General features: G+C 40.1%; 2 protein-coding genes across 4 annotated transcripts in view; both read right to left on the bottom strand.

Annotated features, from left to right (window-relative positions):
* LOC137268798 (uncharacterized) overlaps nt 1–8,783 on the bottom strand; it is a 51,720-nt gene extending 42,937 nt beyond the window's left edge. Inside the window, exons 1-3 of the mRNA XM_067803367.1 lie at nt 8,747–8,783; nt 4,836–4,935; nt 4,303–4,437 (exon numbers count right to left, since the gene is read on the bottom strand). The gene's annotated coding sequence lies outside the window, so the exon portion shown is untranslated. The remainder of the gene's footprint in view (nt 1–4,302; nt 4,438–4,835; nt 4,936–8,746) is intronic.
* Nucleotides 8,784–10,571: 1,788 nt separating this feature from the next.
* The window catches only part of LOC137268105 (endothelin-converting enzyme homolog), a 56,084-nt gene continuing 48,124 nt past the window's right edge, over nt 10,572–18,531 (bottom strand). For all 3 annotated transcript variants that reach the window (XM_067802626.1, XM_067802625.1, XM_067802627.1), the window contains exons 19-24: nt 18,250–18,317; nt 16,908–17,032; nt 16,456–16,521; nt 15,851–15,946; nt 13,299–13,375; nt 10,572–12,941 (exon numbers count right to left, since the gene is read on the bottom strand). In XM_067802626.1, the coding sequence (XP_067658727.1) occupies nt 12,842–12,941; nt 13,299–13,375; nt 15,851–15,946; nt 16,456–16,521; nt 16,908–17,032; nt 18,250–18,317 (532 nt within the window). In that variant the 3' untranslated portion in view covers nt 10,572–12,841. The remainder of the gene's footprint in view (nt 12,942–13,298; nt 13,376–15,850; nt 15,947–16,455; nt 16,522–16,907; nt 17,033–18,249; nt 18,318–18,531) is intronic.

The following is an 18,531-nucleotide window of genomic DNA, read 5'->3' on the forward strand; positions in this document are numbered from 1 at the left end:
ATCACAAGTTGATTCTTGTGTTGATTCATGTGTTGGCGCTGGCAGCTGCCGCTAAGGAGTCACCGGGAGAGATGATTGGAGCCCCAAGGATGACACCGGTGATGACATCTTCTGAGGGAAACGCTTCCTTCTCGCTGTAAGGTAAGCCTTGACAGGGGCTTGCAATGTAGACAATGCTGGTCATGTGAGCAGTAAATGGAGGCGCAGTCAGGACACCTGGGGTGGGGATACTTTGCTGACTTTAAGACCTTACAAATAGTGCAGAACTGTCGAGTCAACAGCTTCTGCAACATACAAACAAGCGAGAAAACCATTAAACTCACCAAGCAAAACAACCCTACACAAGGAATGCCAGAAACACCCCTATAAGAAAGAATAGGCACTCCCAAGGGCGGGGTAGAGACAACAACAAAGATGGCTGCCGGAGAATGCTACAAGAGAAAAAATACGAAATACAGCCACCATATGGATAAAAAATAGTGAAGAACAAGTATAAGATGGTGTAGGAACTAACCATAGCTATACGTAGATCACACAAGAACAACTGGGACATGGGAAAATACCCACATCGAAAACCAGCAACAAGTACACACGACGTAGCCAGGTATGTGAAGTTAATTCTTTTTTCTTCACTCACACGACATAAATCAAACAAACATACCTAACGTGTACTAACAACCTAAGCACAAGGTAGTAGGTAGAAAACTATAGCAAACCAAACAAACCTCCAACGCTTGAAGTAAAAGTGAAATTTGAAAGGTCCGCGCCTGCACGGTTCAGGGGATCTCGCCACTTCCATGCCATATTCGTCGATACATGAGGTAGCCATTCATGGGAATGGCGAATCAACAACTGTCTGATCTTGTTTAAGCGAAGCTTGAGGTAATATGCATAGTCCTATGGTACGGTAAGTTAGAAATATGACATGTATCACGAATAATGGGTAACAAATAAGAAGAATATTCACAAATATAATATTATAGTTACAATATATTACCATGTATAAGCTGAATTTTGAGGACCAAAGAATGAGGAAGTGGGGCGGCTTACCTATGAGGCACAATTTCACGAAAGTATTTTCCTGGTCGTCAGTGCCTGGTCAGGACGATCTTACAGGTTAGCGATATACCTACTAGGAAGTTTACGACGATTACAGCCACTTTGTTATACATGATCAATAAAATACAAATCGAAGTATACAGTTTTCATTATTTCAAATTATTTTGCCTTTAGTCATTATTAAGTTCCATAACTACCTATTTACACACAATATTAATTTTTAATAAGTTATAATCCTGTTCGGTTGCCATTTGATATGCCAATCAGATCAGCTGTTTCCTGTCACTTCACATATGGTGATTGCTTCCTGTTGTTTAGTAGATGCCACGCAAGCGATAGGGGGCCGATTGCAGTTGTTTTGTTGCTTGCACAAGCACTTTCAAGAAGTGAGCAATTATTGGGGTAAGGGCATTTATTTGTAACATGTCATTATATCCCCCAGCTGAGAGTCACAATGCGATACCACTAAGTTTCCCTTCACCCTTTTATATTTTCACTTTCATATAATCGGAAAATTATTACTAAGATTTCTCAAATAATATCTATGGATGTCCTTTCCCCAATATCAATGGCTTTCCGCTCAGTAATGGGATACAATTGGGACAAATACCTCCGTTTTCGAAATTCTGTACAAGTACCATGTGAGGCGGCGATTCGTTTCATGGTGGGTATCCTTAGAAAGCTCTGAACATCAACCTTGGAAGAGTATTTTCCAATTTGTAAGAAGTAATCTTATTGGATAAAAACTAAATTTTTAGCTTCTAATGACGCTTATTTGCCACAGTCGGCTATAAGGATCGTGAATTGTCAAAATCAAACACGTGACCTATGGCAGCCAATCAGATAACAGCAATGGACAATGTCCTTTGTAAAGTTATAAATTCAGACAAAAGTTTTGAGTAAAATCATGCTATTCTGAACGTGTTAGATAACATACCACCATAGATATATACATTATGGACTTCAGTGGATGTATCGTGCTAGGTTATGACTTTTGACAAAAATGCTTCATGCACATTTTTTAGCATTAAACGTTGTGTCTTTGCGTCACGCTTGAGGTTACAAAAGCCAAGATGTCACTTGAGGTACGGCACACAGTCGCTCAAAACAGATGGACGTAGCAAGTTATAATGTTCATTTGACAACTTTTACGAGTTCTGTTGTTGATTGTATTCTTCAGCATACTCACTTTGATAAATTATCTCCCCAAAACATCGTTACTTTGCTCTTTGATAACTTGATGATATGGATCTGTTGATGAAGCATGTGTACAAGAATTTTTTCCAATACAATAGGGAAAAATAGTTTATAATTCTAATTCTGTTGGGTTTAACATACTGTTGTAGAACAGAAAACAAACAAAGATTTTTAGAATAATGGTCAGTATAATTTTCATTAGATATTATTCTGTCTTTGCATACTTGCATTTTACATCCAAGACTGTAACTGGCAGATGTCTGATGCGGGGGGTCAGTTTATTCACCAAAGATACCATTTTGACACTGATTTGGGGGGTCAAGTTAGGGGGTCAGCTTATCTATGTGGTCGGCTTATACACAGTAATACACGGTAAGTGATTGATGAACAATATGAACCCCCATGTAAGCTGTTCCTTTGTCGTAGCACTAACTAGTGATCTGACATGACACTCAAATTTGGTATGTAATAGACTAGTACTCAGGTACTAGTAGTCCACAGTACCATGTGCAGCCATTGCAAACTAACATGACTCACAATGCTACTGCAATGCTAGTACATATTACATTCTTGCATATCTCACTTCAATAACAGCTCAAGTAATAACATGCTCAGAGAAAAAAAATTGGATACATTCATTCATATTCGGTGAACACAAATAACAAATTGCATTCATGAAGGGCTACAGTTCGATTCACCAAATACTGTAAAATCATTTATTTTCGCGCGGCTTAATTTTCGCGGAAACAGAAAAATTGACTAATTCGCGCGGTTTAATTTTCGCGCATCATCAAAGTACAGAAATCACGAGAGTATAACACAGGTAACTGTAAACTGTAAAGAAAACACTGACCCTAGATGTCGTCCTGTCACCTGCCTAATTAGCTGTGGAAACATGGGCCTTCCACTACGTTGAAACACGCAACGGAGCACTGAAGAATCCATGTTGAGATTTGTGTAAGAAATCATTGACCCATATGTGACCTCGACCCGTGACGCGCTCGGCCAATCAGCTACTCAGAAAGCTCTGTGCACGTGTACCAGTATTGTCAAACCACTACATGCGCAATGGATTATCCAGACCTACGACAACATATCCAAGAGGAAGGATTTAATCCAAAGCGGATTCCGCTAAGCTGGACTTTTGGACTAATTCACTAGTAGCAGGTGACCTGACATTTTTAATTTAGTAAAGTCGTGTGTATCGTGTCAATCAGAGACACTGAAAATGACATGTATTGAATCAACTATTTAATTTGTTTTTATGTATCTTTTTGTTTCACTGAGTCATGAATGAATGAAGTGTACTTGTAGTCAAATTACTAGCAATACATAACTAAAACTCAAAGCTCCTTGTTTGTTTTTATTTCCACAATTTATCATAATTATTCGCGGAGGTTTTATTTTCGCGGATAATTTTTTTGCGCGAAAAGCGCGAAAATTAAACCCCCGCGAATAATAATGATTTTACAGTATGTGAATGTATTGTAAAAGCCCTACTAATTATGGATGGTGATGTGCTTCTAGCCTTCATAATTCCTACTAGTCTGCTTATAGTCGACATATCCAATAACTGTTCCTGTTTTGGGAACTTTACCAGCAACTGCTACAGACTTGAGACCAAATATTACTCTGCATGCAGTACAAATCTATTCCGTACTTCCGCAAAAGAAGGACAGATTGACTGATGGTGTATTGACAACACAGTGCATTAGGATTGAGTAGGTGAATTAAATTGGTGAGTGGCACGTGTCACTTGTATTATAGATTAATTGTGACACTCACTGTTTCAAAATGGCTAGACCAGTCAAATGAGCTAGATTGATGAATATAGAATATGATGACTATCTATGCGTTGTTCAGTCTTATTTTACAACACGTGGAAGATCATTTGATGGTTCAAAAGGGAAAACGTCATCCTAACTGGCATGCCCTCTATATTGGAATTTTTGGCTGGTCCCAACGAATGCTGTTTTAGAGGGTGTCCATTGTAATTTGAACACTACTGAAGTTTAAGCACTATGTGACATTGATGTCATGCCTCACCTGGAGGACAATGGTAACTACAGAGATGTTTTTTGAGATCTTGGGGAAAACTTTTTGCTTGAGTACTCGAAGACATGGGGAACAGCGGTTGTTGTTCCTTCCCTGCCTCGCTCTCGTGATCTGTGACTGAGATTCCTGGAACATCAGAGACATTGAAAGAACCACTTCTTGTGTTGCCACACTTTCTTTCTTTGTTTCATGGCTGGCAAAAAATATTATTAGTAAACCAGTCAGATTAGTTGGATAGAATTTATTTTTTCGTGTATTTGAAATGTAAAACCAGCTAAATCGCAGAAAATGTAACAATAGTATTATGATCTGTATCACAAATATCTGTAGTATAAAAGTAGTACAAAACATTCTTGGTTTGCTACTACTGAAATAAAGATCATGAAAGTCCTTTTAATTAGACTCTGAACTTTTCACTAAAATTTGTACATGTCCATAGGCTTATTTGGCAATTATTTTTGATCAGTCATATCACAAAAACTTCAAATTCACAAGGTTAAACATTAAGTTTTATTGAAACACACCTCAACATTATCCAAGTAATGTAGGATTATCTCCTTTGTGGAGTCCAGGACACTTATCAGTTCGTGGGCCTGCTCACAGCTGAGATATATACTGTCAGCACTGAAACAGAAAGTGAGTGAGTGAGTGAGTGAGTGAGTGAGTGAGTGAGTGAGTGAGTGAGTGAGTGAGTGAGTGAGTCACATCAAAGTCTTATGTTTTGGAACACTCTGACACTCATACCTTCATTTCATTACTACATACATATTAATTCATAAAATTATCTTAAAAGACTACATGAAGACTACACTGAATTAGTGAGCATATTCATATAAGGAAAAACAGAACAGCCTATGCCAAACCTGTCCATATTCACTATATCTCTGTATTCCAACTTCCTCTCCAGTGACAACCTGACAGCCTTGAGATGTATACTTTGACCTGGTGGATCTCACCACGTGTGATAACTGCTGATATACCACTGACCAGGGTAAAACCCTACACCACAGACAGTAATAGGTCAAGGAGTACTCATGTTTCACATACTATGTATACTTGAACACGCACCTGGGACAGACAGGTATCGATAACAATGTGTGTGATACAGTACTCATTATGACATTTGAAGCCATCAGGTTATCACACACTTGTTATCAGTCCCCCTCCCTACCCCTTCCATCAGCACATCATTCACCCTTCTGCCTAGTCTCCCTGCTAAAGCTCTAAATGAAGCAAGTCTTGGTTCCCACAGGTTGAATTTCCCATCTGACTTGGGCTCCTTTTCAAGTTAAATGTTATTGTTAAAATCATAGAAACTGTCTTATATCCACACTTGGGCACTATCTGGAAAGTCTAGTCAAATGTTAAGTGAAAGAGGTAGGAGTGACTTGTGTATTAGATGGGTGAGTATGTTATCAATGGGCCAGTGGACAAGCAGGGGATGTTTTGAACCACACTAAGCAAAATTCAACCTATATCACATTCTGTCCACAGTGGAGGACACTAAGGAATATGGGTTTCAAACATTGCAACCAGGTGTAAAATCCAACCAGGTCATTCAGTATGACAAGTCCAACATTTATCACATGGCTACCCAACCACCCAGGCTTCAAAAGTCTGAATTGGCACCCTGGTGACTGCTAGAGCTCAGAAAAACAAAATCAATATTTTCACATTAAGCCTGAAGTCTCTATGTTACTTCAATCAAGGACTCCTTAAATTTTACCTTTTAGCCTGAAGTCTCCAATATTGTTTCAGTTCAGGACCCCTTCAATTTTCACTTTTAGCCTGAAGTCTCCAATATTGTTTCAGTTCAGGTCCCCTTCAATTTTCACTTTTAGACTGAAGTCTCCAATGTTCTTTCAGCCTGAAGTCTCCAATATTGTTTCAGTCCTGGACACCTAAAACTTTAACTTTTAACCTTAAGACTCCAATATTTTGCAGTCATACTACTTTTACTGGACTAGCAAGGACCTCTTGATCTTTAGGCTTAATAAAAATTCCATCAAGTAATGAATTCTAATTTTCATTAGTCCATGAAAATTTCTGCTTAAGTTGTGATCTACCAAACTGAGGGGAGGCTAGTGGACAAGGCAACTGCATGTCACACCGAAGTTTGATTCTCCATATGGGTACAATGCATGAAGACCATTTCTGGTGTCCCCTAACTTGGATATTGCGAAAAGAGGTGTAAAACTAAACTCACTCACTCACTCACTCACTCTATCTAACAACAAAAGGGACAAAGGAACATTACAAACTCTTCCTGAATGTTTCCAGTCTTAGACAAATTGATTTATGTTAATTTTGAAACCATACTGATATGGTGAAATATTTAAACATGTAATGTCTAATCCTGAAGGCCTGCCTTCTGTATTCATACACACATAACAGGCCTCAGCAGTATATATAAACACATACACATACCTGTCGATATCACTCAGGTACTGTTACAGAGATGACTGGCATGATATGATCCAATATAAACAGGATCAAGGTTATGTGCTGAGATTCTGACATGACATTTGACAATGCTTACATAACACTGATATGGTTACAAACACTTACTGGGGCATGTGGAGTGTAATCTGGTAATCTGATATGACAATAACCATGGTCAGGTTAACAATTAGAGCAACATGGCACAGTACCTCACCTCTAGAAAGTGAGTGAGTGAGTGTGTGTTTGGGTGGATGAGTTAGTGGGTATGGTTAGTTAGGTGGGTACTTTTAGCAATATTCCAGGCAGGGGACTCATTGTACCCAAGTAAGGAACTGAACCAGGGTCTTTGGCATGATGAGCGAACACATTAACCTCAAGGCTAGCCTGACTGTATAATGAAATATTTATCATGTTTATATGCAGTTGTAACCATGGTGACCAGAGATTAATACATCCTTTGAAAGCCAACTTCTTTATGCAACACCGTCCACTGCAGAAGCGCCAATCATGATTCACAAACAAAGTTGAATGTGCATTTGCTTATATCCTTTAACATTCCCCAAGGCCTGATTTGAAGGGGCATTGACCTATGCCTTCTGCATATGTTCTGCCATGAGACTGCTTGGCCAAGTGAAGATAACATCCATTCTTCAAAGGATCAGCCAGCAACATGTTGAGTGATTGATCCTTGTTGTCTAACTAAATCATTAAATGAGCCAAGGACATCATGAAAAATGTTGTCAGGGGTGTTCTTTAGACTAACAATGAGGACAGTGTGGAAAACCTGAAACGAATCACATGAACAGTTGTGAAACAATGAGTTGTGATATCTCTAAATGTTATATATTTTACAATGTTAGATTAACATGGAATATGTTTCTTTGTCAGTTGCAGATGGATGGGATATTGATCGATACGTTTCTTGTACAATTTGTTTTATGCAACTTTTGTTGGTTTAAGTTGTGATACTTGGACTTTGTTTTCATTCATTCGCTGTAGAACTGAAAAGAATCAGTTCACTTAATTTCTGTTGATGCTTGAGACACAACACAAAGTTGTCATTTTTACAATGCTTTTTGTTATAGGCAAATGTTTCAGGCAAATCCTTGCAAATGTCTGAAAATGTTATCAAAATAAATCAGATGGATATATGTTAAAGTCAGTTTGCAAAATAACAACTGTAACATTAAAGGTCACAACACTGACTACATTTGACTACTACAATTACTCCACATACCAGACCAAATACACCTCTGTTGATCAGGCAGTGAATTATGGCATATCATCTAGGTTCGCATACAAAAACATGAGTGACTGAGTGAATTTAGTTTTACACCACCTTTACCAGTATTCTAGCAATATCACACCAGAAACAGGTTTCACATTATGTACCCGCACAGGGACTTGAACACTGTTACTTTTTTCCTTGCAAAAGCTGTTACTTTTTTCTGTTTCATTTTTTACTGTTATTTTTTTTCCACACACAGAACCAGCTAAGGTCTTCAGCATTATGAGCAAATGTCTTAACCACTAGGGGACTGTTCATATTTTATAGCTAGGGGGAACTGATGATGATTTCTATTTAGAAGCATGTACAGTGTGGATGACAAGAAACCCCAGTCCCTACCCATGATGTTGTATAAAGTAAATTACCCCCTGCGAGTCATGTACAAAATCAATGCCCCCACCCTGCTCGCAACTTTAAACAATGAACTATTCCCTAGCTCCAGGCGGGTCACCACTCTTGTGTCGGAACTTGACAGTATCATATAGTGTGGGGGTGTAGTGACAATACAGCTTCCATCAAAACCACATACATAATGTGAGCGGACTGTGCCGTCCTTGAAGTCTTACTAAGTTACTCTTACAGAACTGTACAGCGGCCAGCAAGTTTAAATTAATACCCGGTCCCGGAGAGCCTGACAAACACCTGTTGCCTGTCATCAGGGGTCGCTATTCCTTTTCGTGGTCCGATCACAGACACTTTGCCTACCTGTAGAATGTAGAGTGACCATGTTTCACCCCTCTGCACCATGCAGACACTCCTGTGGTGGAGGCAAAGTGTTTTATTTGTAAATATTCTGTATCAGTGCTCATCAAAGCAGCATATATTTGTAATTCTAGAGATGGTCAGAGAAATAATAGTGATGCTGTACAGTGCTTATATTGCAGTGAGGCAGAGAGTGATACAGCCAACCACTGACCCCTAGTCCTAAATAGAACAACTCTATCAAAACTTTCATGAAGAGGAGAGGCAACTCAAGGAAGAGGGTGACAAGATAGAAGAAATAACAGAAACGTAACTTGAAGTTTGCAGTTTGTAATTTCGTGTATGATGATAAAACTTGATTGAACATTTTACAGTATTCCATCATTTCCAATATTGATGAGCTAGAACTGTTTCATTTCTTGAATATTCTCCAGGTTTTGTGAAATACCTTGTCCAGTCAGCAAAACAGTTGAATGTAATGTGTGTAAACGAATTTGTTTCTGATGAACAAGATTCCGCATAGATGGATTTAGCTGCCTAACAGAGACGTCTCTGATAATTTTCTTCTGTTTAATCAATAATTGATGATAAAGAATGTATTTCATCCTGTTTGAAAAGAGTTGTTTGGGAATATGGAAAAAGTCAGAAATTAAGATAATGTGGTGTCTGAGGGGAGAAAACCTATGATTAATTATGAAATGATCCAGCCATTGTTGCCATTGATGTTATGTCAGACTAATGCATTTAAATCTATCAATATAAATACTATTCAGTGTATTTGCTACTTGCAATTTGCATCCTGTGAAAACTGTATTGTTACTTCATCAGAATTACGTTTTGAAGCTATTGTGAATGTGTCTATTGTTAGTAGACTTTTAAGACACCATTCCATTCCAAAATAAATGTGAATTAACTGCATCCCAGGTGAGGGTTATTTATTTGGGTTCAAAGGAAATTCAAAGGAACTTTGAAATCAGAAAGTACAGATTGAGATTTGTCGCCATTATGCAAATGTGTCCTTGCCCCGTTTAGCCTCGTTTTGGTATAGATATGAAAATTCATGGTCTATATTATCACAAAAGTATTCACCAGTGTATCCTAGCCGTATGGGTAATAAGATATGATATCTCATATGAAATAACATTTTGACAGTATTTGTACAAGGCCCTGACAATGCTATGACGTAATCAAAATGATGGTAAACGTCAAGTGAGTTTGTTCAAGTATTCCCTCTGTTATCCCAAGCAAAAGTGGGTACCCGGTGGGATAAGTCATGCTATTACTATTAACCTTCTAGCGCCGCACAGGCGGTTATTGGGTGAAATATTAATTAGACTGTAGCGCTTTGAGCGTGCGTCGAAATTCCGCGCATTAATTCAAAGACCCTTACCATAAATGGACCACTTATTCCAGTTTGATCTAACCGTAGATACTTTATTCGCATTTCGACTTAACATACACCTGAACCCTAAAAAACCTTTTGTATTCATCAGCTCGTTGTGTTTGTTTGTGTGTTGTTTAACGCAGCAATATTCCAGCTGTATAACGGCGGTCTGTAAATAATCAAGTCTGGACCAGACAACCCACTGATCAACAGCATGAGCATCGATCTACTGGGACATGATGATATGTGTCAACCAGGTCAAAGAGCCTGACTAGCATGGGTCGTGGAAGACCAATTCTAACCGGGATCTTCACCAGTCTTATATGAAAAATGTATTAATAAACGTTCAGTTTTGAGCTTTGAAGATCAGCAAGATCGTCATAAGTCTGTTTTGTTGTATGTGTAATTCATTGTTCATACTGCCAGAGAATATAACACATTCAGTACGATACGACAGTTTATTCCGTACAAACACCTGCAGCGTTCTTTACGTGTCTATCCCTTGTAAAGAACACTGAACCTAAAAAGTAATGTCTGTCTGCAGATCAGCACAGATTATGTACAAACATCAATACAGCTACAACACAGAGTTATGTCAGTGTGTTATCTTACATGTACAAACTAGATTGAGACGTTTTAATCAATTTCTTTGAACGGGGGTGTACGACTGAAACAAACGGACCACATCGTGAAGGCAATAGTCTGCAAATCTCAGCTCTCAGCATAACTGCATCGTTCACACTAACACTAACACTGACGTTTGGCTTACTGATCTCCCCTTGTTTCGGGTTTTTTTAAAAACAAAATGTACTTAGTGATAAGCATGATGGCAAGGAGAATTCGTTGTTGCCATTCCTAGTGGGTGAGTGAGTGTGATTTTACACCACCATTCGCAATGTTCCAGCAATATTACGGCGGGGTACTTCAGAAATGGGCTTCACACATAATATCCATGTGGGTACTCCCGTATCCAGTGAAATTTATTTCCATTCTATAACATACGCTCACATCTCACTTTGAACATCACATCGAATCTCGCGTGTTGAGGTATGTTATTGGACAGCTGCTTCTAGCATCGTCTCATTAGGCTGAGTGAGTTTCAGTTTTACGTCGCTCTTTGCAATATTCCAGCAATATCAAGGCCGGGACTCAACAAATAGGCTTCATACATTGTACCCATGTTGGGAATCGAACTCGGGTCTTCGGCGTGACGATAGAACACTTTAACCACTTGGCTTCCCTACCGCCGCGTGTCATTTGAATATGACTCAGAACAAGGTCTATAGCAAACAGGTCCAGGGAATTTATCTCAATCGTCTACAAAAGCAAAAGCAAATTGTATCTACTGAACAAAACTTTAAAAATAACGGAATATATAAATGACAAGACTCTTTATTTTGAAAACAGATGATATAACTCTAGGGTACCTGAACCGGCGAAATGCTTAGAGAAGAGACATCGCGGGGGCGTAAACTTTATTATTTATTGACGATGGGGATAATCCAGTGTTACTTATTGTCATTTTGCTAAGAATATATGACCGAAATGTCAGACCTACGAAAGCATAACGCTGACTGAAAGTTGAATGATTTTATGTGCTCTTGTGCAGCCGCTTGGGCTGAATATCAATCTACGCAGACGGTGCATCATCAGCGTAGCACAAAGGTCGCAAATTTCATTTGTTCAGCAATGTCGCAAACGACATCATTTGTTCAGCAATGTGGCAAACGACATCATTTGTCGCAAACAACATCATTTGTTCAGCAATGTCGCAAACGACATCATTTGTTCAGCAATGTCGCAAACGACATCATTTGTTCAGCAATGTCGCAAACGACATCATTTGTTCAGCAGTGTCGCAAACGTCATCATTTGCTGGTGTAACGTCGTTCAGACAAATGTTTGAACAGTTGCCTCTCTTCAAAACCCTACATATTTCAGCCTTTTCTGAAAAAAGCAAGTTAGTGGGTAATACGCATTCTATTGAGATTAGGGATTAATTTTCCAGTTTATAATATTTTCCATATTCACAAGAACCTTTCCAACCGATGGATAACACGAAAAGCATCAGACAATGAAATTGTCCCCAGAAACAAGTATTTTCATAAAATCAAATACCAACAAACATACAAACAAAACAGAAACAGTGACAAGTTATACCAACAATAAACTCACGTGACGTACATGTATATTATCACATAAGACGATAACATGCTCAATAAAGATATCATAACGGACACATCAGTAGTACCAAATTATATCAACATATACTGATGAACAGAAATAAGGGAACTGCAGTTAAGTCCGTATATACCTCTCCGATAATGTGGCGACATGTCACATTTCACTTTCAGTCTTAATAACATCTATATGAAGCGTTTGTTGCGAAACTGCTAAGTTTTCCGTTACTTCATTTCAACAGTATATGTGTATATATAAAATACATATTGTCATCCTCTTGCTCCTTTGTTTCCTTGTCTTGCATTTTAAACAATGATGCACAGTTTTTATTCGAAATATCAGAAAGATCATCCACATTGATGTCACTCGTCAGTATAGTTATTCCACATAAGGAATCTCCATTATCCATTGAATAGTTCACATTCACAGTGTTTTAATAATCAAGGTTTCACAACACAGGGAGTCCATGTAGATGTGAACCAATCACATTGCGCCAACTTTCAACCAATCAGACTCCTCCATCTCTTAGCCAATCACCACACGCCACATTTCTTGTCCGGGTTCATCTTTGTTTGGGGAGCACATTTAAATGCTTCTGTGAAGTATTCCGAATTTGACACAGTACCGATAACCCTGCAACATAGTAGAAACATCCATCAGTGAGTGAATTTAGTTTTAGGCCGATTTTAGCATTATTCCAGCAATATCACACTCTGGAGAAAGGAGGGGATGCACACAATTTCACGTGGGGATCGGGTGGTCAGACTCGACTGACAAATGCCATGGTATCACAAACTGTATAGATCGGGTCTCATGATGACAATCATGGGATTGTCGGATCCTGACTAGGTGATTTGCAGACCAGCATCACCTATTTGGAATATTGCAGAGTGCGGTGTTAAGCAACAAAGAAAACAAATTTCACATTCAGGTAGATTCCGATAGAAACACTTGGCCATAATTTACAAGAGATGACATATTCCCTCTCACCTGAATTTGGAGGGACTATGTGGGTCTGTGATGATCTGGTTGTGGAGGGCCGCATCAGTGCTCAGTGAACACCATCCCTGCAAAATACAACGAAGTCATCTTCCTGGCAGTATTACTCGTTACACTCCTCCACTGAGTCTAACTGATCCAAGTACAGGTCGCGTCAGGTAACCTTGGATCGACGTATGACCAATCAAACGCGACGGCCGAACGAACGTAACAAATCAGTCAACAGCTACTGTTTAGGGTTTGGCGGGACAAAATTCCCCACTCACTGACACTGATCACCCAACAAACGAAAATCCGCATAAAACACAGATATTTGACCTTCAGTACATACACTTTGGGCTTTCTGATGACCGTTACCATTAGCCAATATTTTCGCAAGCTGACTTTCTTGAATACTGACCGCTGTTTTCAGCGATTGTTGACAGTGTTGTAGCCTGCTTCATGTGCATAACCTGGAAGCGCTTCTAGCAATATTCCTTTCTCTTGAGAAAGCAGGGGGTGCACCCAATTTCACGTAGGGATCGGGCGGAAAACAGCATTCGGAATCGTTCGGGTACAAACCTTTTCGAGGTAAAAGTTCAAAAGGTATGTGCGAATGTCCACCTTCGCGATTTGGTGAGCTGTGTTCTGATTGGTCAATCCGAATGGTTATCTGACCCTACTTCCTGCCAGGGAGACTATATAGCTGTAGATTATCCCTGCTCCTGCTAGGCTTTGTTAGACTCAGCAGCGGGGTGTAACAATTAATACTGAGAATACGTTTACTTAGACTGCCTAACCCGTGCTACTAGCCAGTTTGAACTATATAGACGTTATGAACTATACACCTGGAAATTAATTAAGCGACACCAAAATCAATGTGACATGAAAAATGTTTTACCGGAGAAATTCAAATGATCATTCTCGCATATAAAATACGACCCATAATGTGAAGGTGAAGGAGTTTTGCTGATTTGGTGTTGCACAGAATGCACGTGAATCATGCAATCCTCATCCAGGTGAAAATCTAGTTTTTCTGATTGAACTTGAGAGTGTAACCATCCTGTCATAGAGTGTCAGAATATTGTTTAAAATCATTATGGCTCGTCGTAGGGTGTCAGACAACTTGAGATGGCAAATTATTGGTATGAGGAACGCTGGGTTAAGTTGCAGAGAAATCGGACGTCAAATCAATCGACACCATTCAGTTGTTGCACGATTAGTGCAGAAACATGGAGTAACAAATGACGTTAGAGACAGGCCACGTCCGGGACGACCACGCAAAACCAGTAGACGTGAAGATGCAGCGTTGTTGCGTCTTGTAAGGCGACATCCCTTCATGAACAGCACTGTCCTTAAAACAGAGTGGTTACGGGGTAGGGCGATATCCACTAGAACCATCAGGAACCGGCTAAAGGCGGCAGGATACAGGGCTAGAGGACCTATCAGACGTCCCACGTTGACTAGGAACCATCGTGCAGCTCGTTTACAATGGTCGATACAACGTCAACGCTGGAATCTTGCGTCCTGGAGAAAAGTCCATTTCTCTGATGAGAGCAGGTTCTTATTGCACGTTGTTGACGGCCGCTTAAGGGTCTGGAGACGTTCAAACATGGCAATGGCAGAACGACACATTGCCGAGACCATTCCATACGGTGAAGGGTCCGTCATGGTGTGGGGTTGCGTCTCCCATGACTGCAGACTTGATCTGGTCACAGTGCAGGGGAATTTAAACGCACTTCGATATCAACGTGAGATCTTACAAACAAGTGTTGTTCCACATTTTGACAATCACGTGTTGGCAGACCGTCCAATTTTCATGGATGACAACGCCAGGCCCCACAGAGCACATGCCGTCGTCGATTTTTTACGTCAAAACGCTGTGGAGACAATCCCGTGGCCAGCCAGAAGTCCTGATCTCAATCCGATTGAGCATATTTGGGATATGCTAGGCCGACGAGTTCGACAACGAGACCCCCCTGTACAAACGGTACGTGAACTGGAACTTGCACTGCATCAGGAATGGGCCAGACTCCCTCAACGTCAGATTCAAAGACTGATACAGTGAATGAGGAGACGACTTGAAGCAGTCGTCCGTGTCCGCGGTGGTTACACAAAATATTGACAATAACTATGCTTTCTGACTCTTAAGACACAATTCAAGGATTGCAACATGGCGTCTGCATCCAGAACCATGCCAAATTCCATGCATGACAATAGTAAATTTCAACATGTTTCTGCCAAATTTGAACCTTTTACAATATTGTCTATAACTTAAAATAAAGCCCAATCTGAAACCACCAAAGTGTATCTTTCTTTCAGCTGATGTCTATACTATGCATAAAATATACTGAAACCATTGAATATGTAACATGTTCTTCAATACCAGACCAGCCAACTTGGCCAATCATGAAAAATAGGGTGGCGCTTAATTAATTTCCAGGTGTATATTATTTATTCAAGGAGTACTAAGCTCTGTATGTATCTATAAAGGTCAAAGAATGGGGAACAGTTTTGTTAATGAATGGAATGTAGACGAGACATTACCGCCATAATTCTATTACCTGAGCAAAGTTGACGAAGAACAGCTGCTCGTGGGATAGTTCCAAACCCGGAAGTGGTGGTTCCTCCACATTTTCCGACACCCACTTCCGGTATGCCTGAAACAGATAAGGGCATACTCATGCTATTCGACACTTATCGCTACAATCCGTGACCTGCAACAAGATTGCTCTATCAGCCATCGTAATGTGTGTTAACATGACAAGCCAAATATAATGATTATACCAGGTCATAGCATCTGATTCAAGACTGATTTGAGATGTGCGCGTTGACACTAGTATAAGTTCTTTAGTTCTGGAATTCATCCTGAAACAAAAAAAAACCCCAACAAACAAACGAAAACCCCGGTTATTTGGTGTTTATGAAATTGATAGAGCTGTGTTTTGACCCTTTCCTGTTCCAGATTTCAGACTCAGATTTCCTCTTGAGCGAGGACTCCAGCAGCCTATGTCTGCCAGTCAAAGAGAGAGAAGGTTGCTTCGGTGGATCAACATCCACCATCAGCGACCATCACTGACCACCCACGTTGACCACCCACAGGCGCCATTAACGGACCACCCACAGGGTTACACGGACAAAAGCATCCAATCTGACAAGCTGTACCCACCTCGAAGGATGCTTTGATGCCACCATTGTCCGCCATGTTTTCTCCAAGGGTCATCTTACCATTCACCTGCAAGGCCACATGTACAAAGCTGTTTACGTGGCATCGTGAAGAACAGAGCAGAGAAAACAAGGAAATAGTGTTTTAACATTTGGAGTATAGTTTTAATATTCATGAACTCACCCCTTCAATCTAAATTGAACACACACTGAAATCGCTTTCATAAAGATTAACAATATTGCCTCAAACTTTACACTTGAAGACAGAAATTTTGGACAGCTGATTTCCAGTGAACTGGGAAAGGACAACTTAAATCTTGAAACCGTAAAGGATATTTTGAAGGATGACATAATTCCCGAGGTTTTATTTCGTTATTACAAGGAAACACAAAGAGAGTTTACATCTCGGGAATTATCAAGTTCAAGGAAAACCCAATTCGTTCAGTATGTACTCACGTGATCTCCGTTGATGGAAAAGCTGGAGTACTGGTCAACTAAACATTTGGTCAGATTGGTGAACTTGGTCAAAGAGGAGTTGGTCCACCACTGATGGAAGTTCCCCACCATATCGTACTGGCGACCTGCAAACAGAGTGAGAGAGTTGGGTTGAAAGAGTTGTATCAGAGCATAGCCGTATGACGTGAAGGGAAATCGTAAAGAGATGCTCTACTTCAACATATCACGGTGAACCTACGAGCACGGGTTATGGTACTGAAACACACAGAAACATGATCAAGGGCAACCGGAAGTCGTGCTAGAGCTTACTATCAAGCAAGGGACGCAACTCTGCATAACAATTTTGGACTCTTTGACACCTAAGCTGTTGCGGAGACAACAGATCCGTACAGCAGGCACTGAAAGCTTATCCACTATCCACATATTTTCTTATTAGTGGAGCCGTGAAGATCGGAATCAAAATTGGTGCTTGTCGTCAGAAGCGACTAACGGGATCGGGTACATCTGACTTAGTTGATTCATGTCATCTTATCTCAGTTGTGTAGGTCAATGCTCATGCCTTGGATCAATGCAATGCCTGGTCCAGACTCGAATAATTACAGACCGGAATATTGCTGAGAGCGCCGTTAAACAACACACAAAAACAAACCACATGTGTCATATTTCTATAGATTCTGACAGATACACTTATGAACAATATACTTGCCATTTCCAGCACATATAGTGCCAGATGAGTCAAACGTTTATAAATCAACTTTAATCATTCATAAGATGTCCACAATACTCTCCACGCGAAGTTATGGTTGACGGGAATTATCTCGGAATTAAGATGAATTACTTGGTGAAGACGACGACGAAGGCATGGCTGAATTCAAACGTCTTTAGTTTGTTACTCAAAACAAGACAAGCAACAATAGGCGGAGTTCCTGATCCACCCCAGGACGTTTCCTACGAGCGGCATTATCCTGCTCGCGCTCGTCCATACACAGACAGTTGGAATACCGGACCCATAATACAGATGTGAGCATATATACAGTTTTTGACAACAATTGACACGCGAGGACTCAAGAAAGGAAAGACAGAGAAGCACTTCTTTGTCCTGTTGATGTGATGCCAGACACAACCAAGGGTGATGGCCAGTTAGGGACATAAATATCACGTACAGATTAATGACATTATGGTACATGGTGTCTGACAAGACAATGAATAATGCGGCAGTGATAAGGACTGAGAATGCAGATTATACAATTACAATCATGTCTCACATGGTTTGGCTACATAGCTTTTGGTCTTTAGAAATAATTGGATGATGGGTGTCCTGAATCAGCCGCTATAACAATACCTTCGTCATCAAAGCCGTGAGTGATTTCATGACCTATGACCATCCCTATCCCACCGAACACAAGGGACCTGCAACAAACACGAACTGAACATGAGTAAGTGTACAATAGTCAAGCAATATCACGGTGGCGGACGCCAGAAACGGGCTTCACACATTTTACCCATGTGGGGAGTCGAACCCGGGCGGCGAGGGGAGCGAACGTTATAATCATGGGGGTACGTGGGGGTATTACTGGATACGTATATTGTGATATTAAGGGGTTACTCACATGGGGTCTTATGG

This window comes from Haliotis asinina, chromosome 16 (assembly GCF_037392515.1).
Source record: "Haliotis asinina isolate JCU_RB_2024 chromosome 16, JCU_Hal_asi_v2, whole genome shotgun sequence".
In the NCBI taxonomy this organism is placed as follows: Eukaryota; Metazoa; Mollusca; class Gastropoda; order Lepetellida; family Haliotidae; genus Haliotis; species Haliotis asinina.